The 27,165-nt window shown below is 40.7% G+C and overlaps 1 protein-coding gene across 3 annotated transcripts in view; it reads left to right on the top strand.

Annotated features, from left to right (window-relative positions):
* Positions 1-27,165, top strand: part of mta3 (metastasis associated 1 family, member 3) — a 233,063-nt gene that overhangs the window by 94,561 nt on the left and 111,337 nt on the right. For all 3 annotated transcript variants that reach the window (XM_078229698.1, XM_078229697.1, XM_078229699.1), the window contains exon 7: positions 16,247-16,349. In XM_078229698.1, coding sequence (XP_078085824.1) covers positions 16,247-16,349 — 103 coding nt within the window. The remainder of the gene's footprint in view (positions 1-16,246; positions 16,350-27,165) is intronic.

Genomic DNA, 27,165 nt, shown 5'->3' with positions numbered 1-27,165 from the left:
CATTGGGTGAGATTCTTGCGTGTTTCATGGTGGTGGGAGGCGGCGCATCATTGGCCGGCGGCGGGATCTTTCGGTCATGCCACTATCAATGGTATTTCCCATTGATTCCACCCCTCATCGTCGGGAAAACTGCGCTGAGGATGCGCTGTCGGCAGGACCAGAAGATACCTGTGATGTGAAGAGCCGGAAGATTTCGTCCACGATGTCTACACTGCTTGCAAAAAAGTGCTGTCCAGAGAGAAGTTTTGTTTTGGGAGTTTGAGCTAAATTAGTTAGCTAAATTTAAAATTAGTTCTAAGACATTCAGTGAACCCTGATAAGCTGTGTCGTCATGGAGATGGATGTACCTTAAGAAGGTTCTCTTGTTTCAGCTTAACTGTGTGATCGCTGAGGGAAGGGTTTGATTGCAGTTTGGACCTCATGTGAATTGCAGCTCACAGAAATGATCTGGGTACTGTTCGGCACAGTTAAGGGCTCAGGTGAAGTTCTGGCAGCTTATTGAAGTTAGCGGTCTGCGGATGATTAAAGCGTGCAGGTAATTAGAGGTGGGAATGCAGCTTTGTAAAGCCCCGATAGCGCAGTCTTAGGAGGATGGACTGAATCATTGGGGGTGAGCAGTTATTGAGGCAGTCCAACTTCGTGTGGGTTTCAAGAGAACTCAAGAGGCTAGATCTTTTAAAGTGAATAGTTCACATCTCTTCATGAGGGAGACAGAGTTTTAGTAAGATATTGTGACTCGGATACCATTAAGATCTGGATAAGTTGCTGAGAAATCCGTGAGATCTATCTTGGTTACATCTGCCATTTAATGTGCAGTGTGGTGTGTCTGATCACAGTTTGCCGGTTAATTCACATTTACCTTGTTAGTTTTGAGTGTTACATGATGGATATTGTAGATTGTTTTCCTTTGCTGATCTTGCATAATAAAAGTTTAATTTGTTTGTTTCAAACCGTAGAACCTTGTGGCTTTACTCTCTTAGTAAGTACCTGGAATTTCAAATTTTGTCTACTTTAAGCAAGAAGTTACTGGTCTCAGTATTGACTTCCACATAGTCATGGCAGCTTTCTTCCTAGCATATAAGCTCTCTTGGACAAACTATTACCAAAGTTTTTTTTCTTGCTTTAATTGTTAATTCAGCATAATTAAAGACCCCACGCACCCCGGACATTCTCTCTTCCACCTTCTTCCGTCAGGAAAAGATACAAAATCTGAGGTCACGTACCAACCGACACAAGAACAGCTGGCGACTTCAGGTTATAATACAGTTGGATAATACAACCCCCCCTCTCCCTCCACTAATCTCAGGCAGAGTGGCAGTGGATCCCCCTCTTCCCCCTACTGATCTCGGGCAGAGTGGTAGTGGGCCCCTCTTCCCTGCTGCTATCAGACTTTTGAATGGACCTACTCTGCATTAAGTTGATCTCTCTCTTCACAGCTACTTCATTGCAGTGTTCATGTAAACCTTACTTGTGACTAATAAATAAACTTTATAACTGTAACACTGCATTCTGCACTCTCTCGTTTCCTTGTCTATGAACGGTATGCTTTGTCTGTATAGCTAACAAGAAACAATACTTATCACTTTTTATATATGCTAATACATGTGACAATAATAAATCAAATCAAATGTTACCGCTGGTTCTACGTGTAATTTCAACTTTTGGAAGTAGTGGCCGAAAACTGACTCTTTATGTGCAGGTTAATTTACTCCCATTTTAAATGTTATGAAATCTCCTGTATCCATTTTTCCAACTGTACTATAACCTGAAGAAGTCATACAGACTCGAAGCGTTAACTCTGTTTCTCTCTCCATCGATGCTGCTGGACCTACTGGGTCTTTCCACCATTTTGTGTTTTTATTATGTACTATAATAATCTCTCTTCACTTACTGAGCCCTGTTTTGCCATTTTGATTCGAAGTGCTGGGCGGATTTGAAACTGGGAGTGTTTCAGATCTGACTTTTGAACCTGTTCTCAGGCGCCCCCATACGCACTCCGCCTGAAAAAATATCAGCAATTCCGAATCGCACTGCAGAAGCGTGTGGGCGAAGCTTAACGCGCCCGAAACTCTGCAGCTCCGATCAGCGCCTCCAACTGCACATGCGCAGAAATAAAAGATGGAATGCGGCTCCTCTGCCACATCGTTCCCGGGCTGGATATTGCCTCCCCCTGGCCCCCACAGACATTGCCCCACCCTCACAACTTTACTGACCCTCTTAGCCCCCTATCCTCCCCCACCCAGACCGATTGCAGGCTCCTCCCCCCCTTCCCCTCCATCAATCTCAGTCAGAGTGGCAGTGGACAGTGGACCCTCCTTCCCTTCCACTGATCTCAGGCAGAGTGGCAGCGGACCCCCCGTTCCCCTCCACTGATCTCAGGCAGAATGGCAGAGGACCTCCCTTCCCCTGCTGATCTCAGGCAGAGTGGCAGTGGGCCCCATTCCACCCCCCCCCCCCCCCCCCCCCAACTGATCTCAGGCAGAGTGGCAGTTGACCCCCCTTCTCCCCCACTGATCTCAGGCAGAGTGGCAGTTGACCCCCCCCATCCCCACCGATCTCGGGCAGAGTGGCAGTGGACCCTCCCTTCCTCCCCACCAATCTCAGGCAGAATGGCAGCGGACCCCACTTCCCCCATACTGATCTCAGGCAGAGTGGCAGCGGACCCCTCCTTCCCCCCCACCAATCTTGGGCAGAGTGGCAGTTGACCCACCTTCTCCCCCACGGATCTCAGGCAGAGTAGCAGTGGACTCCCCCTTCTCCCCCACTGATCTCAGGTAGAGTGGCAACAGACCCCTCTTCCCCCGCCACCAGTCTCAAGCAGAGGAACATTTTTGGGCCTTGGTAAGGGGGGAACTGCCGTGGAGGCAAGCGCGGATCCTGCTACTCGCCTCACGCCCGACTTTACCAAGTTTTCAAAATCAGGTGCAGCTTGATGGTAAAATTGGGCCCCCTGTGTCAATTCTTGGCATAAATGTACCATCATTTAAATAATGTTTTATTCTTTACAGCTATTGCCCATTTGTGTCGCTGCTGTGTAAATATCGATACAAAGACTAGTCACAAAGAAATGTGGGTGTAAACAGCTTTAGAATAATTTCCTTTATACTTAACAAAATTCAGTGCAATGTTGTGAGAATACATTAATTAGTAAGTAAATTGTGTGCCTTGGATCTGAAATACTTCAGTAAGTTGATAAGCAGATTGATTACTTATGCTGTTTTTTTCATGATTACTGGAATTGATCGTGATGCATTTATTATTTCTTAAAAGTTCTTTACATTGAATGCAGCAGAAAACATCTGGTATTGGTCACAGTTTATTGATTTTGTTTTGAAAGAACACAAGTGTATACCTCATAAATATCAAATTGACATTGATAACTTGGATACGGCATGCAGGTTGGAAAAATTTAAATTCCTGTGCTGTTTACACATTGTGAAGACTTTCCCAAATTGGAGGAATAAAGCATGTTTACTGTCTTCTGTTTTAATTCAAAACATTATTGCCTTTGCCCGTATATTATTTTACGATCCAATTTAAAAACTTCATTAGCTAATTTATGTTTTAAGCAGGATAAAAAAATACTTTCGGCACTCCAACAATCTTTATGTATATAGATCTTTACAACATGCTGACAAATAAGGTAAGCATTTATACATGTATTTATAATGTACATGTGTGTAAATGCTTACCTTATTTGTCTGCATCTTGCATGTAAAATTAAAAATTCTTGTTGATATTTTATTGCTTTCCAAGGAACAAAACTCTGTTGAAGTGTTAATTCTGAATAATTGACTTGTACACGATGGCTGGAATTTTCCAGCCATTCATGCTGGCACGATCTTCCGTTCCTGCCGATGGCGCACCCCGCGCTGTGGGTTTCCCGGCAGTCGTGTGGTGCATTCAGCTGGAAGCCCCATTGTTAACAGTGGGACTAGAGGGTCCAACCTCCAATCAATGGCAGGCTGCCTCCACCACTGCGGACATGTGGCGGGTTGCTTGGAAAATCCTGGCCGTAGTGCCGCAAAAAAGTGCCAGTTTACATGTTATTCCATGGCATTGCTCAGTGAAGTATGGGAAGGTCTCCTCACGTTGTCAATACTTTTCTCAAACAACAAGTTACATTTACATTTATAGAGTGCCTTTAATAAAAAAAAACCCCAATGCACTTCACAGAAACTTAATCAGAAAAATAAATAGCAAGCCAAAGAAGGAGGTATTAGGAGAAGGGTGACAGAGAGCTTGTTTCATGAGTTGGATTTTGGGAGGAGGAGAAGAAGATTATGAACACAGCAAACAAATTGCAGAGTGTGATGTCCAAGGAAGGCACAACTAGCTTAGATAACTGGAATTATTATGAAAATGGGACTGCTAGTCACTCATGACCAAAGCAATAATGTTTGATGTGACAAATACATAAACTCAACATTATTCCGTGTTTAAAATGCTATATTAATAAGAAATATTCACGAATTGTTGAAGGGTCAGTACCTATAAATTACCTCTAATCAAAGCTAGGTTACCACCTTTATGACCGAAAGTTGGCTGAATTAAGAAGTCACCTATCCAATTTAGACATTGAATTCATTAAATCAGTTTTCTATAATAATTTAGAGTACGTAATATAATATATAAATGGATCAATAGAAATTTCTAAGTATTAGCCAGTCACTTACATAGGAATGGGACTAAGCCAATCGGGCCCGTAAATTTGTTTGCCATTCGATTAGATCATAGCTTATTTGCACCTTAATTCCATTTACCGACTTTGATCTATATGCCTTAATACCCTGAGCAAACAAAAATATATTAGCCTCAGTCTTTGAAAATTTAAATTGACTTTGGGAACTGTATGAAAGTTAAGTACAAAAGGCATTGGCCGCGTCACCTGTTACAGGCGGTAGCCTTAGAGATGTCTGTTTTACAATAGTGATCCATAGTGCTTTATTATGAAAACTAAGTGACCATTAAATATTGTGATGGCCAGGTTCTTGTCAAATGGCAGGCTGTCAAGGGAAAGAACAGAATTGTGAAATTAGAAAAATCTTCAGATGCATCAGAATACTTTATACACCAGATCAAGTGTTATTCTACATTGTAGTGTTGAAAATCCCGATGTGGTTGTGTGAAATTTCACCATTACTTTAATTTTTTTTGTTGAAGTTCTGTTCAGCTATTTGTTTGAATGCTTTGAAGCTTTAACAGAGCTTCTGGCTCTGTTCAAAGGTTCTAATGGGTACTGCTCAGCAGAGTTTGTTGAAAAAGCTGTCAAGAGGAATGTGAGTTTGTTTATTTTGGCAGATTTATGAGCTTTACTTCCAAATGCCAAATAAGGCTTGAGGTGTTTTATCTATAGTGGGCATTGAGTAAATGAGTTGAAATGGTGAGTAACAGGCTGAGGGTTAGAGTGGCCTCGCAGGTATCTCCAGAGAATTGGGCCAATGTCTTGGCAAATGGAGGTAGATCTTTGGAGGTGGACCTGACTGCCTCATGCCAGCTTCCGTTCAGCAGGCCTGACTCCAATCCGTCTCTAACTCCATCGGTTGAAAACTGCAGTAGCTGGGTCAGAGGTGGGATTGCGACGTTGCTAAATGTTCCAACTCCCGATTCCGACCGCAAAGATGAAAATATGGCTCCATGTCTTTACTGATGCAGAGTTCACATTTCAGGAATTATTAACCCTCTTTGTTCTTTATGTTGTTACTATCCCAATCAATATTGAGATAATTGAAACTGTCATTTGGGGGCGGCATGGTGGTACAGTTGTTAGCACTGCTGCCTCACAGGTCCAGGGACCTGGGTTCAAGTCCCGGCTTGGGTCACTGTCTGTGCTGAGTTTGCATGTTCTCCCTGTATCTGTGTGGGTTTCCACCGGGTACTCCGGTTTCCTCCCACACTCCAAAGATGTGCAGGTTAGGATGATTGGCCATGCTAAATCGCCCCTTAGTGTCCGGGATGTGTAGGTTAGTGGGATTAGCAGGTTAAATATATGGGGCGACGTGGATAGGGCCTGGGGTGGGATTGTTGTCGGTGCAGACTCGATGGGCCGAATGGCCTCCTTCTGCACTGTAGGGTTTCTATGATTCATTATTATTACTCTATCTTTAATGGTTATCTTAAATATTATTAGTTGCAAAGCTTTTATTTCTAGAATTAATATACTGATTTGAGGTCAAGATGCTAATTAGTTAATAAATCTATCCTGGTTTCAAATTAATTAATTTCTAAGATTGTTAATTAATTTCTTTACTCTTTTTTAAGTTAGTTACTTTTCAATCAGAGGTAACCAAATGCAATTAAAATTATAGAATGTTTACAGAATTGATTTACCTTAGTTTTCATGGGCTCCTCCACCAGGGCATCTGTGAAATCATGTTTTCAGAGTTTGCTTTCCTTCTCTGCCACACTGCTATTTAAATGCTTGTGGACACTCCTCTGGTGCTTGTACATCCTGATGCTCTTGTCCATATGCTATCTCTGTCACACCCGTTTGCTTTCCCTCTGTCGCAAAATATGTTTCTGAATCCTCAAACCAGATTCCCAAGTCACAAAATCTCTCAGATCCGTGAACAAGGTGTTTTGCTCGTCTTGCTGAAACAACATTTATCTCTGTCTCTCCCATTACTTGGATTTCAGTATTGATGGTTTATAGTCCTGGGTTCATTCATTGGAAAGGAATGCCTCTGCTTTCATATAATATCTGTCTAATTGTGTTATTCCTTCATGTGTCATGGTGACAGAAAACTATGACCAAGTGAGAGCTACCTACAACTTCACCAATAAACCATGGACGTATTGAACAGTTTAAAGAGGACCTGGTTTTTAAAAAGAGACAGGGGAGGCAGTGGCGTAGTGGTAATGTCACTGGACTAGTAATCCAGGGACCCAGGGTAATATTCTGGAGACCCAGGTTCGATTCCAGTCACGAAATTTGAATTCAATAAAAAACTCTGGAATTAAAAGTCTAACCCAGACCATGAAACCATTGTTGATTGCCTTAAAAATCCATCTGATTCACCAATGAAATCTGCCATCCTTCCCTGGTCTGGCCGAGAAGTAACTTCAGATCCACAGCAATATAGTTGACTCTTAATTGTTCTCTGAAATGGCCGAGCAAACTACTTGGTTCAAGAGCAGTTAGGGATGGGAAATAAATGCTGGCACAGTCGGTGATGCTCACATCCCATGAATGAATTTTTAAAAAGTAATGAGAGAACTCATCTCTTTAATTGCTGGCAGTAATCTGGAACAATGTACTTGAATTCACTGAGCTTTAATTTAACAGCTCAGCAGCGCTTCAAATCTGCTTGAAGATGCAACTCTTGAAGAACCTTGCAGGGTTGCAAATTACAAACCAAAGGATCAATGTATCTTGTAGTTGGAGGGTCCACACAACTTGTGACCAACATGGGTTGGATTTTTCTTTGGAGTTGTTTTGCTGCTGGCACACAGGTTGAATGAAACTTCTGTTGTCAGTCCAACCACACTGTGACTATCTTTAGCTGTGAAAGTTAGTTATACCTCCAGCGTGGGCTTCTGGTGTTATCTCTGGCATTGCAGATACAATACCTGTTGTAGCACCAGAAAGAGGAAAAAACATAATTAAAGGGAGAAGTACCTGGAAGATATTAAATGACATTTGTAAAACACAGCAAGTGAGTATTGTATCCTTATTAACTTTACCTTGGTGGTAGACCCTTGCCTTTGCGTCAGATGATTGTGGCTTCAAACCCCCTTCCAGGACTTTTATCATTCATGCTTGGCTTATGCTTGAGTGCAGTACTGAAGGGATGCTATACTGTCAGAGGTGCCATTATTCGGGTGAGTCATCAAACGAGGTTTCATTTCCCTCCTTGGGGTGAATGCAAAAGATAGATTGGAACTATTCAACAAGCAGATGAAGTTATCCTGTACCTTGGCTAAAATATATCCTACAGTTAACATTACAAAAACAGATTATTAGATGATTAATTTATTTGTTGTTTGTGGGACCTTGTGTGCTGAACCAAGTATTATATTTCATCTTGAGGACATGAAAGGTGCTATTTAAATGTAACTAGTTACATCCTTTTCAAGTATGGGGCTAATGAGAGGGAGAATTAACTATGAATGGATTTCTCCCTCCATCAGAGTCTCCAGGCTCTTTACGTTTGTTGGTTATACAAACGCTGCCAGTTGTCGGAAGTGTGATATCAGGGAGTTCTGACAGCTTCTTTAGCCTAGTTCTCTCCTCGGACCCTCTACGCCACCTCAACCCCATGATTTAAATGGAGCAGGGTGGTCAAGGAGCGACTGCCAAGGTATCGGTTCGTGAGGAATTTATTTAATGGTGGTTTCAGGTGTAGGTGCAAGCAGTATGGCTCACTTAAACACAACATTCCTGCTTCTCCACTACTTTACTGATTGACTTCAGGTCCATCTCACAGTAACTTAATATTTGTAGGGAACATTCCCACACAGAAAAGTTTCACGTCCATTGTTTTACATAACATAGTGTTGGACCAATGTAATATTTTGTGAACTTTCCATATTTTGAAACTCAGTCCTGTCTCCTTTGAATAATAGTCATGATGTGGAGATGCCTTTAACCTGGTGTTGTTAAACTTCTTCCTTTGAATAAAACAGGGGACAAATCAAAGCTAACGGTGAAAGATAGTAAAAGGAAGGAAGGTTACTTAATGTTTCTGAGCAGAGAAATATTGGGTTGTATTTTACATGTCCGCGCTGGGTGTGTTTTTCAAGGGGCACTTAAAGTAGGTCATGTGGCTAGCCTGCCATCGCCCCCATCCTATGATAGGTGGGCGGGTGCCAAAATTGGCAGCTTGCCTGCTTCACGTAATTAAGTTAATGAGCATTTAGGTTTGTTGGCAATCTTTATTGACCTGAGTGATATGCTGCTCATGTTTTTACCTGGTGGGGTGGGAATGGGCAAGCCATTTTTAAATGCGAGCATGTTCAAAGGTGGGAAGGAAGTGGGGTGCACTGCATTCAGGGGCAATCCCACCCCCCCTTACTTCCGCACCACCTATCTGATAGAGCATGGCCCTCCACCACCTTTCTCCCCTCCCTTAGGCTCTGGGCCCCTCCCTGTCTTAACTTAAGCTTCTCAAGGCAACCATATTCCTCTTCAAACCTTTCTCTGACAGTCCTGGCAGTTCCCACTAATTGATTCTAGTTCTGTTGGGCATGACAGAACTTTTAGCCAGTTGGATTACCCGACAACTCCAGAGTACAAAACTTCCTCTCAAGTGAGGGGCAGAAGTTCCACTCTCCACCAATTTAACCTGCCCCATTGTATATTATGGTTGGCAAGGAGCAAGTCAGCTTCTGCCCAACTTTGCTTCCAGGGAAGGGGGTTGGGATGTGAGCAGTCTGCCCTACAGTAAAATGCAGCCATTGTTCTAAATGATCTTTCATTTCTCTCTGGAAGCCTTCAGGATGGAATGTCAGGAAAATACTATTTATTTCAAAAATCATCGAGAAGTTGGGCATTATGCTGGAAGCAGTTAACTTTTCCTTAAAAATTTATATGTTCTTGTCATCACCTCTTAAGTTTTATATAGTAATGGGAGCCTAAAATTAGAGTTTAAATGAAAGCATAAATAATCTGTACGATTTTGGAAAAATTGGCAATGGCATGGATGGGCAATAATTACCAATAATGAAAAATTAATTTTTCCTTGTTCTTCCTATTTCACTGGATAATTTTTCACTGTTTTCATTGTTCAATGCCAAGTTAGCTATATATCTTTTTGAATGAAATAGACTCATTCATTCAGTGAACAGGGCCAACACTTTGTTAGCCGAGAATGTTCGGGCTAAGAAAAACCAATAGAAAAATATTTCCGGACTTTAAATTTTTAGAAATGTCAAAATATTTAGTTTATTTCTTGTGGAATGGCCTAAGAACTCAACCTGACTCCAAGGAGGTTTACATATTACTATCTAATGCAGGCTATCCTCTGACAACCTTAGAGAAGGTCTACGAGCAGAATTGCCTCGTCACATGCTTCTATTGTTGCCAGCAGCAATTCAAAGTTGCCCTGTAAGAGCAAACTCAGAAGATGAGCAATCCTGTCATAAAGAATCATAAAATGCCACAGCATGGAAACAAATCATTTGGCCCATCAGGTCTGGGGCTGGACTTACTTTTTTTTTCCCCAAATGAGTAACTTCACCTAATCCCATTCTCTTGCCCACTTCCCAAAACTGCTAATATTTCGAGCAGAGTTTTTTTTTTGTTTCTAATACAGCCTATTATTATATGTTGTTAGGACCCTTTATGATCTAAAAGACTTATTTCAGATGACCCCTCAAACTTCTCATCTTTAGTGTAAAAGCCTCCAGCTTCTCAAGTTGTCTTCATCATTGAATCCGCTCAATCTTTAAGAATGTGCTAATGCCGGGTTTCCCAAACTTTTCCGGCTGCGGAACCCTTTTGACCGCCCAAGAGTACTAAAGGAACTCCTGAGAAACATTCATATTATATTGAAGAATTAAACCACAAAAATATGATTATTGTTAAGCAAGAGGTACAAATATACAAAAATAAACTTTAAAAATGTTTCTATCTATACAGTTATAATAAGATCTGTTAGATCTGTTATTCAAATACTTTCAAGTCTTACCTTCAATTTGTTATTTTTAATGGGAGCATCCACTCACCCACACACCCATTTTCACCCTCATATATCTACCCTCACCCTCACCCACTCTCTCCCACTCATTCTCCAGCTTGCCCCCTTAACCCAAGCTCAGGCTCTCCTCAGGGCCCCTGCGGCCCCAGCTCCTCTCAGGCCAAGCGAAGGTGAGAAAGGTTGGTTTAGGGAGTACGTGTGAGTGAGTGCTCCCATTAAAAATGACAAAGGAAGATTAGACTTAGAAGTATTTGTTGATAAATGTATACATATAAAACATAGAAACACCTGTTCTTGTATGTTTTGCACCTATTGCGCAATAATTTTTTTGTGGTTGAATTCTTAAATATAATAGGGATGTTTCTCAGGGGTTCCTTCAGTACTCTGGGGAGGTCAAAAGGGTTCCATGGCTTGAAAAGTTTGGAAAACCATGATGCAGGATATTAAGTCAGACACATACAATAAGGGATGTTTTTTCAGGAAATCAAATCGTTTGAATACATGATGAAGTAGTTTCTTGCATGGAAGGAACCCAACTGATGGTCCAGTAGCCCTCTTATTGTGTTTCTTTTGACTGTTTTGGTGTGTCTCCAATTGCTTTTCATCTATAGAATGCTTACCCAGAGCTTGAGGAGCATAATGAAAAAGCGATGATGCCTTTCCATATGCTAATTTTGCCAATGATAAGTCTTGTGGAATTTATTAGACTAGTTTTGGAGTATGAAAATCAAATTAATTGAAATGCAACAAAGAAATGCACTCTGCTTCTATGATATATTGGGTGGTTCTAACATTCCTGAATTGTACTGTAATTAAACTTTGGATGTAATCAACTCATATCACTTAACATGAATTTATTAATGAATTAATAACACTGTTAATATAAGCAGGGAATCGTAGACTGTTCGAATTAATAGCTGTTTTGATGTATATCTATTAAACTCTAGTTAATTAATTTCAAGTTTGAGTTTCTCTTTACTTTATCCCTTTGCATTCTTTAAATACTTCGCAACCACATCTTCTCGCCCACCCCCTCCCACACCTCCCTTCCCCACCCCCCCCAACCTACATTCTTTAAAAATAAGATTCTCCCAGGGATGGTAATTATCTGTACCTTGGCTTGAGAACAAGTAACAATGCTTGAACTCAATGTTTGTGACATTTTAGACCTTGGTGATTTATCAAGTTTAATACAATTTGTCACAGAAAAAAATTTATATGTTTTCTTTCACTGAGCATGATTAGTATGTTTGTGTAATTGTGGTGTATTTCTTACCCTTTGCGTGAGAATCCCAATTAAATAATTTCCAGCAGCAAGCTTTTTGTGAGTTTAAAATAAAGGAGGTTATTTATTATGATACACTTGCCACAGAATTTAAAATGCAACATCTCACACACATACACGAAGATTAGATATGGATGAAGCTAAAAAATACAGTTGTAATTGATAATATCTGAGCCCTTTTGAAGCAGTTTTCTTATTTGGAGATGATGCTTTGAAGTATTAGTGCAAGTCTGATTAAGTGAAGGATTCTCAGTAAACTGCAAGGTTTCTTGTTGTCGAATTTCAAGGAATTTGGTTCTTGGGTGAAATCTAAATTGGAAGAGGTTAGAGGGAGTCTTTCTACCACTTTCAAGGTATTGCTGCTTATTATATTGCTTGGGTGACTTGCAGCTAGTTTCAGTGGAGTTCTCTCTCTGTCTGCAAGCAACCTCTACTGATTGTAAGCAGATCACAAGCTAGGCTTCCCATCATGTGACTTCTATAAGTTCAAAGTCCTTTTTCCAAACAAAGGGTGGTGTGTCGATTACATATCTTGTGTTGCTATTTGACACCTTGCGAGTTTGAGACAGCCAGTATCTTTGTGTTTCATTGACCCCTTCAATTTGAAATTACTCTTTTGAGTTATTTTCAGGAAAAGGTATTGAATCAACATCAATATGGAAGATTCCTTTGGTTCGCTCTTAAGATAGGGGAGTGGTTTCAAACCATAAAATAAGTCAGGTGGACATGGGACATGTATCTTTTACAGCTTTTTGATCAGTTTTTAAAAGTATGAGGTATTGACTGACTGGTTCATAATGTACTGGAACATGACAAATTCCAAAGGTTAAAAATAAAGAATACTTTTTTGAAAAGCTATATCGTTAAAGAGAAACAGTTTTTTCTCTGTATTCAAGAGTTGTGGAAGTCACCAACAGAGCCAGTACTTATTGACAATCCCTAATTTCCCTTGAGAAGGTGGTGGTGAGCGGCCTTCTTGAACTGTTGTAGGTACACCCACAGTGCAATAAGGGAGAGAGTTCGAGTCTGCTGACCTTGCAACAGTGAGGAAACAATGTCAGGAAAGTGAGTGATTTGGAGGTAAGCTTGCACGTGGTGGTATTGCCAGACATCTGCCTTGCTCTATAAAAGCAAATTACTGTGGACGCTGGAATCTGAAACCAAAAGAGAAAACGCTGGAAAATCTCAGCCGGTCTGGCAGCATCTGTAAGGAGAGAAAAGAGTCCAGATGACCCTTTGTCAAAGCTTTTGTCATAGAAAGTGGGAGAAATTTATACTGCAGGGGGAGCCATAGAAACCAGGGGAAAAGACTGCTAATAGCTGTCCACAGAGAGAATAAAGTGTGTGAATAGCCAAACAGCAGAGAAGCTGTAAGCTGTGACAGATGGAGATGTTATGGGCAGTTGTGTGTGGGGGGGGGGGGGGGGGGGGGGGGGTAATAGAGGTAGAGTGTAGAAAAGGGGAAGGAAGGGAAGAAAAGGTAAGGGAAGGGGGGATGAAGTAGGGAGAAAGAGTGGGGAGGGGCAGAAAAATGAAGAAAGACAATAAAGAAATAAAAGGTAGAGAACAGTAAAAAATTAAATAAAATAGAATGAAAATAAAGGGGGCCAAGGTGGGGTAGAGCAAATCATCTGAAGTTGTTGAATTCGATGTTGAGACCGGAAGGCTGTAAAGTGCCTAGCCGGAAGATGAGATGCTGTTCCTCCAGTTTGCATTGAGCTTCACTGAAACATTGCAGCAAGACAAGGACAGACATTTGGGCATAGGAGCAGAATCGTGTGTTAAAATGACAAGCAACCGGAAGGTCAGGGTCCTGATTGCGCACAGACCAAAGATGCTCAGCAAAGCGATCACCCAGTCTACTCCAACAGAGGAGACCACATTGGGAGCAGCGAATGCAATACACCAAATTGAAAGAGGTACAAGTGAAACGCTGCTTAACCTGGAATGAATGTTTTGGACCTTGGATGGTCAGCATAGAAGAGGTAAAGGGACAGGTGTTGTACCTTCTATGATTGCATGGGAAGGTGCCATGAGTGAGGGAGAAGTGTTGGTTATAGTGGAAGAGTGGACTAGGTTATCCCGGAGGGAACGGCCTCTGCAGAATGCTGACGGAGGGAGTGAAGGGAAGATGTGTTTGGTGGTGGCATCATGCTGGAGTTGGCGAAAATGGCGGAGGATTATGCTTTGCATGCGGAGGCTGGTGGGGTGAAATGTGAGAACAAGGGGCACTCTATCCTTGTTCTGGGAGGGAGGAGAGAGGGTGAGGGTCGTAGCGTGATGGATTGCACGCTGTTGAGGGCCCTGTCGACAACTGTAGATGGGAATCCACGGTTGAGGAAAAAGGAGCACATATTAGATGCACCACTTTGGAAAGTGGCATCATCGGAACAGTTGCGACAGAGGCGAAGGAGCTGAGAGAAAGGGATGGAGTCCTTGCAGGATATGGGGTGTGAAGAGCTGTAGTCCAAATAGCTGTGGGAGTATGATCTTCCATTCCCCTCCCCCTGCAGTATAAATATCTTCCATTTTCTATGCCTTTTTTTGACAAAGGGTCATCTGGACTCGAAACGTCAGCTCTTTTCTCTCCTTACAGATGCTGCCAAACCTGCTGACATCTGCCTTGCTCTAAGTGTTAGAGGTTGAGAGTTTGGAGGGTGCCATTGAAAGAGCCTTTTCAAGTTGCTGCAGTGAAATGTGTATATGCTGCCACTGTGCACCAGTGATGGAGACAGAAAATGTTTTAAGGTGATGGATGGGGTGCCATTCAAGTGGGCTGCTTTGTCCTGAATGGTGTCAGACCACTTGAGTGTTGATTGAGCTGCAATCATGTAGGCAGCTGGAGAGTATTCCACCCCATTTGTGACTTGTGCCTTGTAGATGTACAGACGTCGGGGAATCCAGAGACATGCTAGTTGCTGCAGAATTCCCAGCCTGTTTTTGTCGCCACAATATTTAAATGGCTGGTCCAGTTTCTGGTCGATGTCGGTGGCAACCCCCAGGTTGATAACGGAGAATTGAATGTCATGGGGAAATGTATAAATTCTTTCTTGTTGGAGATAGTCATTGCCTGGCACTTGTGTGGTATAAATGTTGCTTACCACTTATCAGTCCCAGCCTGAATTTATCCAGGTCTTACAGCATGCAGGTATAGACTGCTTCAGTATGTGAGGTGTTGTCAATGCAAGCAAACATTGTGAAATCATCGGTGAATATCCCCATTTCTGACCTTGTGGTAGGGAAGGTCATTGGTGAAGCAACTGAAAATTGTTGGGCCTAGGACACTCACCTGAGGAACTGCAGTGATGCCCTGGGACTGAGATGATTGTCCTCCAACAGCTACAACCATCTTCCATTGTGCTAATTATGACTCCAACCAGTTTAGAGTGTTCCTCCTAATTCCCATTGACGAGTTTTGTAGGGCTTCTTGGTGCTGCACTCGGTCAAATGCTGCATTAATGTCAAAGGCAGTCAATCTTGCATCAACTTTGGAATTCAACGATTTTACCCAAGCTGTAATGAGGTCTGTTGGAGCCCAAACTGAGCATTAGTGAACGGATTATCAGTAAGTGCTGCTTGATAGCTCTGTTGATGACATATTTAATTACTTTGCTGATAATTGGAAGGACACTGTTTGATAGGTAATTGGCCAGAATGGATTTATCTTGCTTTTTGTGGGTGGGAAATATTTGGACAGTTTTTCATCTCATCGGGGAATATATGTTCTAGCTGTACTAGAACAGCTTACCTAGGGTTGTGGCTAGTTCCGGAGCACAAGTCTGAAGTGCTGCAGCTGGAATGCTATAAAGACCAATAACCTTTTGCAATATCCAGCATTATTGGTATCACATGAAGTGAATCAAGTTGACTCAAGACTTTTTTCTGATGGTCGGGACCTTGGGAGGAGACAGAAATGGATCAACTACTCGGCACTTCTGCCTTCTTAAAATCATACACTCAAAATCTAGCAAAATTTTATCTATGCTGTCACTTTAATTCACTTGAATAATGTAAGTTTCTGTTGTGGACCACATCAATGCTTCTTGGCTAGTCATGAATAACAGAAGAATCAACTCAGTTCTTGATTTCTCTCAAAACAAATAGGATTGGAAAAGACCTTTGTGACTGTATCAAAAAAAAAATCACCCGTTCAATCTTCCATCACAATTTATGTACCATAGTTTTGAATTTGTTAATGTCCCTATGCATTTTCCAATTTGGGAAGGAACTGTAATTGTCCTTGAAACAATACCCGCGGCTGTTTATGTATAATGCTCCATATGTGAAGTAAGATGTGTTCATTGTACTTTGTTATTCTTGGTAGGTGAATCAGATACCAGAGATCAATCGAAGATGGAAGTTAAGGTTTGGGATCCTGACAACCCATTGAATGATCGACAGATAGATCAGTTCCTGGTAGTTGCACGGTGAGTTCAGGAAAAATGACTGGCATATTTATTTTGTTAACTAAAAGCACTTGAAATAGATTAGTTGAGTAGTACAAAGTGTATAAGTGGGTGAAACGATGACAAATAGTTTTAATAGGGATAAATATAACATGTAGTGTGTTGGAAGAAAGAATAGTGAACCTACATGTGTTACGATCACGGTAGAAACTGATAACGTTTAGAAAGAAATATGAACTTCCAAATACAAATAGCTAAAAAGCTCTCACAATGAGATTCCAAGTTTTAAATTGTACCACACAAAATTAGAGCAATATTGACCAAACACTATTTCAGTAGGCAACTTATGCTCGAAACTACAGAAACGATCTCCCATTTAACATGTCAAACAACTGAAAATCTTCCATAGTTATACTTTACTTGGTTCCTTAAGTAGACATACTCCTAGAAGAAATCCAAAGTGTTGTTTAGCTCCTTTCCATTTTCCAGCTGGATAATTTCTAATCCCTGAACTGACTTTCATGGTATGAATTATCCTAGAGATCCCTCCCTCTAGGCAAATCTTCCATCTTAATTTAAACCATCATGACCTTCATCTGCTGAATCCAAGTGCAAGCACCCACCTACATTATGTGTGGTGAACACTCAAGACTTGCTGCCTCTCCTTCCCTTTGCATACGCTCATACTCATCCCCCCTCTCTCTCTCTAGCTGTGGGATCCTTGCACACTGCTGCTACTCTGATGTTCAGTTATATTTTCAGGAAATACCTACTTACAATGGTTTCCTATGGATTCTTCCCCTCTCAAAGCCGATTGTCATGGCAACATGAATCACATGGGCTAATTAGTTATTCTCTAGACCCCCAACTCTAACTTGGAATAAAACTGGCAGTTTAATGTATAACTGTTTACAAAATCTGACATTCCTAACACCTCCCTGTGACTTGGAGACAAGTTTATCTACCATCAGCACAGCTTCTTGGGCTATTGTTTACAAGTATGAAGATCTTGCACCTTCCTTCCAGTAAAAGAACCGGGCCCTCCCTTTTAATCTTGAACTACCAAGGTTGTTGTCAGACAAAATTCAGAACGGGTCACATGATCCCTTCATTCTTCTGTTTTACCTTATAAAGAGACAGTCCTGAACTGTAACAATCTCATAACCTTATATCTGTAACATGTGAATGGTCTTAAAATAGCAAAGGATAAAGTTAAAACGGAACTAGGAGTTAGTAGACTTGGTGCTCACAGTAAAATACATAAGGCATCCAGAGAGAAGTAGAAAATCAAGGGGCAAAAGGGAGAGAGGAACTTAAAACAATCACGATCATTACAGAAAAATGTATTAAGAAAACAAGTGGGTCAAAAGGTTGACAGGTCCCCTGGGCCTGATAGCCTACAGTCTAGGATCCTGAAAGAAAAGGCTGCAGAGATAATGGATACATTGGTTGTAATCTTCAAAAATTCCCTAGATCCTGCAAACATCTCAGCTGACTGGAAAAGTACAAATGTAACAACATGATTCAGGAAAGAAAGGGCAATGAAAGTTGGAAACTAGATCACTTAGCCTCATGTCATAGGGAAAATGCTAGAATCCATTGTTAAGGAGGAAGTAGCAGGACATTTAGAAAATCATTATATAATTAGACAGTCAGTATAGTTTTATGGAAGAGGAATCATATTTTTAAAATTATTTGATTACTTTGGGGATATAACAAGTAGAATGAATAAATGGGGTATTAGTAGATGTAATGTATTTAGATTTCGAAAAGGAATTCAGTGAGGTGCCACATAAAAGTTTGCTGCACAAGGTAAGAGCATATAGTGTTGGGGGTGATATATCAGCATGAGTAGAGAATTATCTAGCTAACAAGAAGCAGAGAATTGGGCTCATGGATCATGTTGACGAACAATTATTAGTGAAGCACCCAGCGATCAATGCTGAAGCCTCAACTGCTTACAATCTATATTGTTTACTTGGATGAAGGGACCGACATTTGTTGATGATACAATTATATGTAGGAGAGCAAGTTTTAAAAAATTCTTTCACAGAATGTGGACATCACTGGCAAGGATGATATTTGTTGCCCATCCTTTATTGCCTTAAGTTAAGGACAATAAGGTGGTAAACCACCTTCTTGAGCTACTGACATCCTTGATGGTATAGATGCACCCTCAGTGCTGTTATGAAGGGAATTATAAGATTTTTACACAGTGAAGGAACAGCAATTTGTCCCTAGTTATGATGGTGTGTGGCTTGGAGGTGGTGTTCCCATACATCTGCTGCCTTTGCCCTTCTAGGTGGTCGACATCGCAGGTTTAACATAAGAACTAGGAACAGGAGTAGGCCATCTGGCCCCTCGAGCCTGCTCCGCCATTCAATAAGATCATGGCTGATATTTTTGTGGACTCAGCTTCACTTACCCGCCCGCTCACCATAACCTTTAATTCCTTTACTGTTCAAAAATTTATCTATCCTTGCCTTAAAAACATTCAATGGGGTAGCCTCACTGCTTCACTGGGCAGGGAATTCCACAGATTTACAACCCTTTGTGTGAAGAAGTTCCTCCTCAACTCAGTCCTAAATCTGCTTCCCCTTATTTTGAGGCTATGCTCCCTAGTTCTAGTTTCACCTGCCAGTGGAAACAACTTCCCTGCTTCTATCTTAACTATTCCCTTCATAATCTTATATGTTTCTATAAGATCTCCCCTCATTCTTCTGAATTCCAATGAGTATAGCCCCAGTCTACTCAGTCTATCCTCATAAGCCAACCCTCTCAACTCTGGAATCAACTCAGTGAATCTCCTCTGCACCCTCTCCAGTGCCAGTATATTGTTTCTCAAGTAAGGAGACCAAAACTATGCATAGTATCTCCAGGTGTGGCCTCACCAGCACCTTATACAGCTGCAACATAACCTTGCTGTTTTTAAACTCCATCCCTCTAGCAATGAAGGACAAAATTCCTTCTTAATTACCTGCTGCACCTGCAAACCAACTCCTTGAGATTCCTGCACAAGGACACCCAGGTCCCTCTGCACAGCAGCATGCTGCAATTTTTTTACCATTTTTGAAAGGAATGTTGAGGAGCTTTGGTGAGTTCTGCAGTACATCTTGTATATGGTACACATTGCTGCCTTTATGTGTTGGTGAAGGGAATGAATGTTTAAGGTGGTGGTTGGGATACCAATCAAGCAGACTTGTTTGTACTGGATGGTGTTCAGTTTCTTGAGTGTTGTTGGAGCTGCACTCATCCAGTCAAGTGAAGAGAATTCCCTCACACGCTTAAATTGTGCCTTGTAGTTGGTGGATATGCTTTGGGGATTGAGGAGGAGGATACAAAGAGTCTTGAGGAACAATTATGAGTGGAGGGATGAGATGCTACAAGGGGCGGCCAATGAAGTCATTTGGATAAAGGGACTGACATTTGTTGCTGATAATAATTATTTGTAGGAAAACAAGTTTAAAAATTTTTTTTTCATAGGATGTGGACATCACTGGCCAGCCCAGTATTTGTTGCCCATCCCTTATTGCCCTTAAGTACAATAAGGCAGTAAGACACCTTCGATTTCTCATCAAACCTAAACAAATATAGATAGGTTAAGTGAGTGATCAGAAATTTGGCAGATGGAGTATAATATGGGAAAGTATGAGCTTGTCCATTTTGGATGGAAGAACAGAAAAGCAGAACATTATTTAACTGGAGAGAGACTACAGAAGGCCTTAATACAGAGGGATCAGGGTGTCCCTGCACAACAAGTAATTAGACAGGCAAATGGACTATTGGCATTTATTGCAAAGGGGATGGAATATACTAATAGGGAAATTTTGCTATAATTGAACATGGCCTTGATGAGACTACACCTAGAGTACTGTGTGCAGATTTAGTTTCCTTATTCAAGGAGGGATTGGGATGCAGTTCAGCAAAAGGTTCACTCAGCTGATTCATAGGTTTAAGGAATTGTCTTATGAGGAAAATTGAGCATGTTGTGCCTATACACATTGGGAGTTTAGAAAATGAGAGGTGATTTTATTGAAACATATAAGATTCTGAGAAGGATTGACAGGATATTTACAAAGTGGATGTTTCCCTCCTTGGGGGGGAATCTAGAACTGGGGCACAGTTTCAAAATAACGGGCCTCCCATTTAAGATGGGAGATGAGGAGGCATTTCTTCTCTGAGGATTGTTGACCTTTGGATGTGTCATTGAATATATTCAAGACTGAATTAGACAGAATTTTGATTCGTAAGTATAATGAAGGGTTATGGGGCATACAAGAAAGTGGAGTCAAGGCCACAATCAGATCAGCTGTGATCTTATTGAATTGAAGAATAATGATTCCAAAGTAAATAAAAGTGAATCACCAACATCATTAAGTTGATCCTTATACAACTATAAATGATGATGTCTCTTGTACAAAACAGTTGCAGAAATTATAATGGTTGTTTGTTTTCAAAGCAAACTTATTACCAATGATTGAATAGCAAATCATTTAAGCAGTATTCCCAATGTGATCTAACTAGGGCCGGTAATAGTTCAGCGCAACTCCTGTACTTTCCAATTCTGTCCGTCTAGAAATCAATCCGGCGCTTGATTTCTTTTTTATGAACTTCCCTGTATTTATACTTTTAGTGATTTGTGTATTTGTACTTACAGTTCCCTTTGTTTTTCCACCGTATTTAAATTCTTTTTTTCCGAGATTTTTTGACTGCCTTTATTTTTCTTACCAAAATGTAGCATCGCACACTTTTCTATGTAGAAATTCATTTGCCAGTTATATACTCATTCTACTAATTTATTAATGTTGTGTTGTAATTTATTGAAGTTGACCACAATATTGATTCATCCCAATTTCGTGTCATCTGCAAGTATAGACATTGTGGGTTTTTTAAATTTCAGAGTCTTATATAAACGGTGAACAGCAGTAATCCACTACTTCTCCTTGGGGACTCTACCTTTCACCTTCTGTCACGCTAAGTAACTAGCCTTTACTCCTACCCTCTGCTCTTTATCTCGCAGTCAGCTAAGCTATCCATTCTGCTACTTGTCCCCTGACTGCACTGGCCTTATTCATTAGGTTTATTCAAGGATCAGGTTATTCCATCCATTCCATGTCTGTTTCTGAATATCTCTCGAGCAATTATTTTAGGCTGCCACATGGAGTAATTTTTACACGCATGGTTAGAAATTTGCCTATCCCAGCGTTTGGAATCAGACACGCATTGCACAAGCAATGTGCGCCTCAACTGAGAGGCCAAAGGCCAAGCTGAAATCTTCTTTTATACATGAACTGTTGCCATCTGTAGAATTTTCGCAGGCAACTCCTGCATTACAAATGCCAAATATTAGCTCTTTGTCTCAAAGATAAGCTTAGGAGGAGAATTTGAAACCAACAACAGTGGGATGGAAGGATGTGGAAGTCATAAAATAGCTGTGGGGTGAGGGAGCACCGGAAATTTCTTTAAAAAATGAAAGTAATGTGCAATTTGTTGACAGCCACAGTAACCATTGTAAGATTCTGAAGAGGGTAGTCCTGGCATTTGGTGCATTTATCATGAGCTAATTTTACAGAGGGATCCTTCATCAGGTGTTAGCCCTCTAATTGACATATCGAGTAAAGAAGTCTTACTGCAGTTGAACTGAGTTTTAGTGAGCCACGTCTGAAGTACTATGTGCAGTTGTAGTCTCCACATTTAAGAAAATATATGCTTGCATTGGAGGAGGCAGTACAGCAAATATTCACTAAATGAGTCCCTCGAATGAGGGAGTTTTCTGATGATGGGAGGCTGAGCAAATTGGGTTTTTTTTCTCTGGAGTTTATAAGAATCAGAGGGAATCTCACTGGAACGTTCAAGGGGGCTTGATAGGGTAGACACTGAGATTGCTTCTGCTGATCAAGAAGTGTAAAATGTGGGGGCATAGTCTCAGTCTAAGGGGTTGATCATTTGGGACTGATATGAGGGGAAATTACTTCACTCAAAGGATTGTGATTTATTTTGGAATTCTCTGCCCAGAAGATTGTGGATCTCCATAGTTTTTGGTGCCTCAGGGAATCAAGGAATATGGGGAATGAGCAGGAAAGTGGAATTGAAGCCCAAGGTCAGCCATGATCATATTCATAGAATCATACCGCACAGATGAAGCCCTTCGGCCCATTGAGTCTGCATCAACACATTAGAAACACCTGAACTCCCACCTATTGAATGGCTGAGCAGGCTCAACAGGCCATATGGTCTACTCCTACTTCTTGTGTTTACAAGCATCAAGCAAGATAATTTATGCTTGCAAATCCAGCGGCACTAATATGGTGGTGTTTGAAATGCGACTACTGATCAACCACCAAAATTACTTCCATTTTCAACCTGGAGAGCGAGTGAATAGATCAGTTTCTACCCCATACATGAATGGTTATTGTAAAGGTTTGGTTCACTACACAAACCGGAGAGTTCTTTCATGGCAAATGTTGTTATTGGCTTCTCTGTAGAGATCTCCCCTCCTAAATTGTACTACCTCGATATATGCAAAGGATGCTTAAATAAAAGAAGAAAGTTCACCTCATAAGTTTGTCTTCATTCGTTCACTGCAAATATTAATCCTCATCCTCCAGACACATTATCCTTGTCAGGCCCTGAGGGAACGTAAATTTGTCTGGAGCAGGGTATATTACTAATTTATTCAGTTTTAGTCTATCTCCAAAAAGAATAGGTGCAGTGTGCAGTTCTTGGTGCTTTTTTCCAATCAGAAGAGCAAGATCCTTCATGAAGGGCCCACAGTTTGAGCTCTAACTTGTTTGAGGTTTTTACTGCCAATAATAAACAGGAGATAGAGTACATAGAAAAATGATCTTGTACATCATTTATTGTAACCACTCGGACAAGAAAGGCATAATTGTACTTGAATCTTGGACAGTTCATAAATCATTATGTGGAATGTTTTTGTTGGCACAGTCTGATTTTGGAGTAATTTATGTGCTTTCATCAAATATTATTGGCTTGATTTGAAAATGGTGCGGCAATGCTATCCAGGTGGCATAATACATTAATTTATAATACAAATCTTGCATCTGCATGCAGTTCCTGCCAACCTTTTCCTATGTTATACTTGTAGGGCCAGATTTATTACAGACTCTTATACAAATTATAAATATGAACACAGGATGTTTGAGTAGAAATGTGAAAATAAGGAAAGAATTCACAATTGTAAAAGGAGATTTTCAATTACTTCTGTATCCCTTGGTTCAATATTTCTTGCACCCTTTCCCCTCTTTACCTGAAGACTACATATAGTCTTGATTCATTGTATGCAATGCCTCGGAATATTGGATATACTATATTGGAAGTTCCATTTTGTACATGCAGTTGTCCCTTTGCACATGCTGTCAGTTTTCCTCGTTTAGTTTGCAACGGGAGGGGAAGAATTCCATTTTTATGGTCTATGTAGGTAACAGTGACATAGGTAGAATGATGAAAGAGTTTCTGCATAGACAATTTTTGGAGCTAGGCACTAAATTAAACTGCAGAGCCTCCAAGGTTATAATCTATGGATGGAATCCAGGATCTACGAGCTGGAATAAGTATGATAGCCAGAAATGATCTTCAATCGGAAGATGTAGAATTCATATGGGTGGAGGTCAGAAAATAACAAGGGGAAGAAGACACTAGGTCCCCTACCAGTAACTATGTTGTAGGACAGAGAATAAATCAGGTGATAATAAGGGCATGTGAAAAAGCAGTACTCTAATCATGGGTGACTTTAATCTTCATGTAGATTGGGGAAATCAAATTGGCAAAGGTAGCCATGAGGAAGAATTTATAGAGTGTATTCAGGACAGTTTCTTAGAACAATATGCTTTGGATCCAACCAGGAATCTGGCTATTTTGGATTTGGTAATGTGTGATGAGACAGGTTTAATAAACAGTCTCAGAGTAAACGATTCCCCAAGGAAGCAGTGACCATGTATGGTAGAATGTAGCATTCCGTTTCGGATTCAGAAACTTGAGTCTGAAACAACTGTGCTACAATTAAATAAGGATAATTAATGGCAGATGTTTCTGAAAATAGTTCATGACTAACAGCAAATATATATCCCAGTGACGAGAAGGATTCTAGGAAGGGGATGGTTAACCATGGAAGGTTAAGGATAGTATTAAACTGAAAGAAAAAAACGTATAATGTGGCAAAGATTAGTGGTAAGCCAAAGAATTGGGAAAGTTTTAAAAACCAACAAAAGGTGACCAACCAGCAAGTAATATAAATACGGACATCAATATCTTCTTTAAATATATAAAAAGGAAGAGAGAGGCCAAAGTGAGAGAATAAGACTGGGGAATTAGGAAATGGAATACTTTGCATCAGTGGGAGACAATATTAAATCAATGGGCAGAAGTGACGGGCGGGGAGGGGGAATAAATATAACAACTATCACTAGAGAAAAAGTACTAGGAAACGAATGGATTAAATCCCTGGACCTGATGGATTGCATCCCAGGATATTAAAGGAAGTAGCTACAAAAATAACGGGTGCACTGGCAGTAATCTTCCAAGAATCCTTAAATTCTGGAAAAGCCGCAGCTGATTGATAAAAGATGTTGCAGTGGCAGTTTTCCAAAAAAAGAGCGGGACAATAAAGCCAGTTAACTAATATTTTTCATTGGGAAAATATTAAAGAGTCCATTACAAAGGATGTGATAGCAGAGCATTTAGAAATACATAATACAATCAAGCAGAGTCAGCATGATTTCATGAAGGTAAAATCATGCCCAACAAATTTATTAGAATTCTTTGAGGTGGTAACGAGCAGGATAGATAAAGGGGAATCAGTAGATGTAATTAATGTACTTGGATTTCTAAAAAGTGTTTGATAAGGTACCGCACAAAGGGCTATGTAATAAGATAAGAGCCCATGGCTTTGGGGTTGTTTATTAGCATGGATAGAGGATTGGCTAACTGACACAAGACAGAGAGTTGGAATAAGAGGTGCATTTTCAGAATGGCAACCTGTAATTAGTAGAGTGCTGCAGGGATCACAATTATTTACAATATATATTAATGACTTGGACAAGGGAAGTGAATCTATTGCCAAGTTTGCATATGATACAAAAATAGGTGGAAAGGCAAATGGGGAGGATGGTACAGAGTCTACAGAGGGACATAAGGTTAGGAGAGTGGCAAAAGCTTGACAGCTGGAATATAATGTTGGAAATGTGAAGCTATGCACTTTGGTAGGAGTAATAAAGCAGTTGGGTATTATTTAAATGGAGAAAGACTGCAGAAAACTGCAGTACAGAGGGATTTGAGGGTCCTTGTGTATAAATCACAAAAAGCTAGCATGCAAGTTCAGCAGGTTATAGGGAAGGCAAATGGAATGTTGGCCTTTATTTCAAAGGGAATGGAGTATAAAAATAGGGAAGTCTTGCTAAAACGATACAAGGCACTAGTTAGACCACACCTGGAGTACCGTGAACAGTTTTGGTCCCTTTGTCTAAGGAAAGATATACTGGCATTAGAGGCAGTCCAGAAAAGGTACACTCGGTTGATCCCGGGTGTGGAGGGACTTTCTTAAGAGGAGAGGTTAAGTAGGTTGGACTTGTACTCAATGGGGTTAGAAGAATGAGAGGCAACCTTTTGAGACATAGAGGATTCTCTGGTGGCTTGACAGGGTAGATGCTGAGAGGATGTTTCCTCTTGTGGGAGAGTCTAGGACCAGAGGGCATAATTTCAGGATAAGGGGTCGCCCAATTAAAACAAGAGATGAGGAATTTTCTGTCTCAGAGGGTCGAGAATCTGTGAATTTCTTTACCACAGAGCTGTGGAGGCTGGGTCATTTAGTATGTTCAAAGGCTGAGATCGGCAGATTTTTAATCAGTAAGGGAATCGAGGGCTATGGGGATAAGGTGGGAAAGTGGAGTTGGGGATTATATCAGATCAGCCATGATCTCGTTGAATGGCAGAGCAGACTCGATGGGCTGAATGGCCTACTTCTGTCCTTACATCTTACGGGCTTATGGTCTTATAAACTACTACGCGAGAAAAGATCATAGTGTGACAAATTGAGTACGCAGCATCCATTGTAATTAGGAATTGACAGTGAAATTAAAGCTGGAATGTATGGCATTAAAATGGCAGCTACATGCCATTGTCTATAACTGTCTGTTGTTTAACTCTTCATCTGAAGACTAGTTTGACCTTGACTTCCTGTGGCGATTATCACAGGAGATTGCCTTGTGTATAGTACATTTTTGTGAAATATTTTACTTTTCACATAGAAGTTTCTGTTTCCACTTTTATGTTTTAAAAAAAAGAAAATTAATTTAAACCACATTAATTTATAGACTATTTAGCTGCTGGTATATGCCTCATTCATTGGACAGAGTACCCCTTTTCAAGGATTACTCAAGTTTAGGGGTCCCTTTTGATGTTATTATTCTATGTGTTTGTTTGTTTGCAGCTAAAATGTCCCAGAGGAGCAGTATCCTGGGCTCCCATTTATCCAATCAGGTCTAGACATTCTCCTAGGCTACGGCCACTCTGCTGATTCCCTTGAACCCTTACTTCCTCCTGCTCTTCCTAGCCTGCTTGTTAACTCCACGTTATCCCAAACAATCACATAGCATCGTCTCTCCAACAGCCTTTCCCCACCCTCTAGTTCAATTCATTCTGTGCGACATCCCATTTACCTGCGGGAATCTACATCATAAAAAGGCAAGAGAAACATGTGTGAGCAGAAGCATTCAAAAGTGGAGAGGAGAGGGTTTGGGAAAATGTCAAAAAAGAACAATAATAGCCCAGAGTAAATGGAAAGTGCCAAAGGGAGAACAAGTCATGCGAAGTATGGGAA

The sequence above is a fragment of the Mustelus asterias genome, chromosome 15 (assembly GCF_964213995.1).
Source record: "Mustelus asterias chromosome 15, sMusAst1.hap1.1, whole genome shotgun sequence".
In the NCBI taxonomy this organism is placed as follows: domain Eukaryota; kingdom Metazoa; phylum Chordata; class Chondrichthyes; order Carcharhiniformes; family Triakidae; genus Mustelus; species Mustelus asterias.
This window is presented reverse-complemented; position numbering and strand designations above follow the sequence as displayed.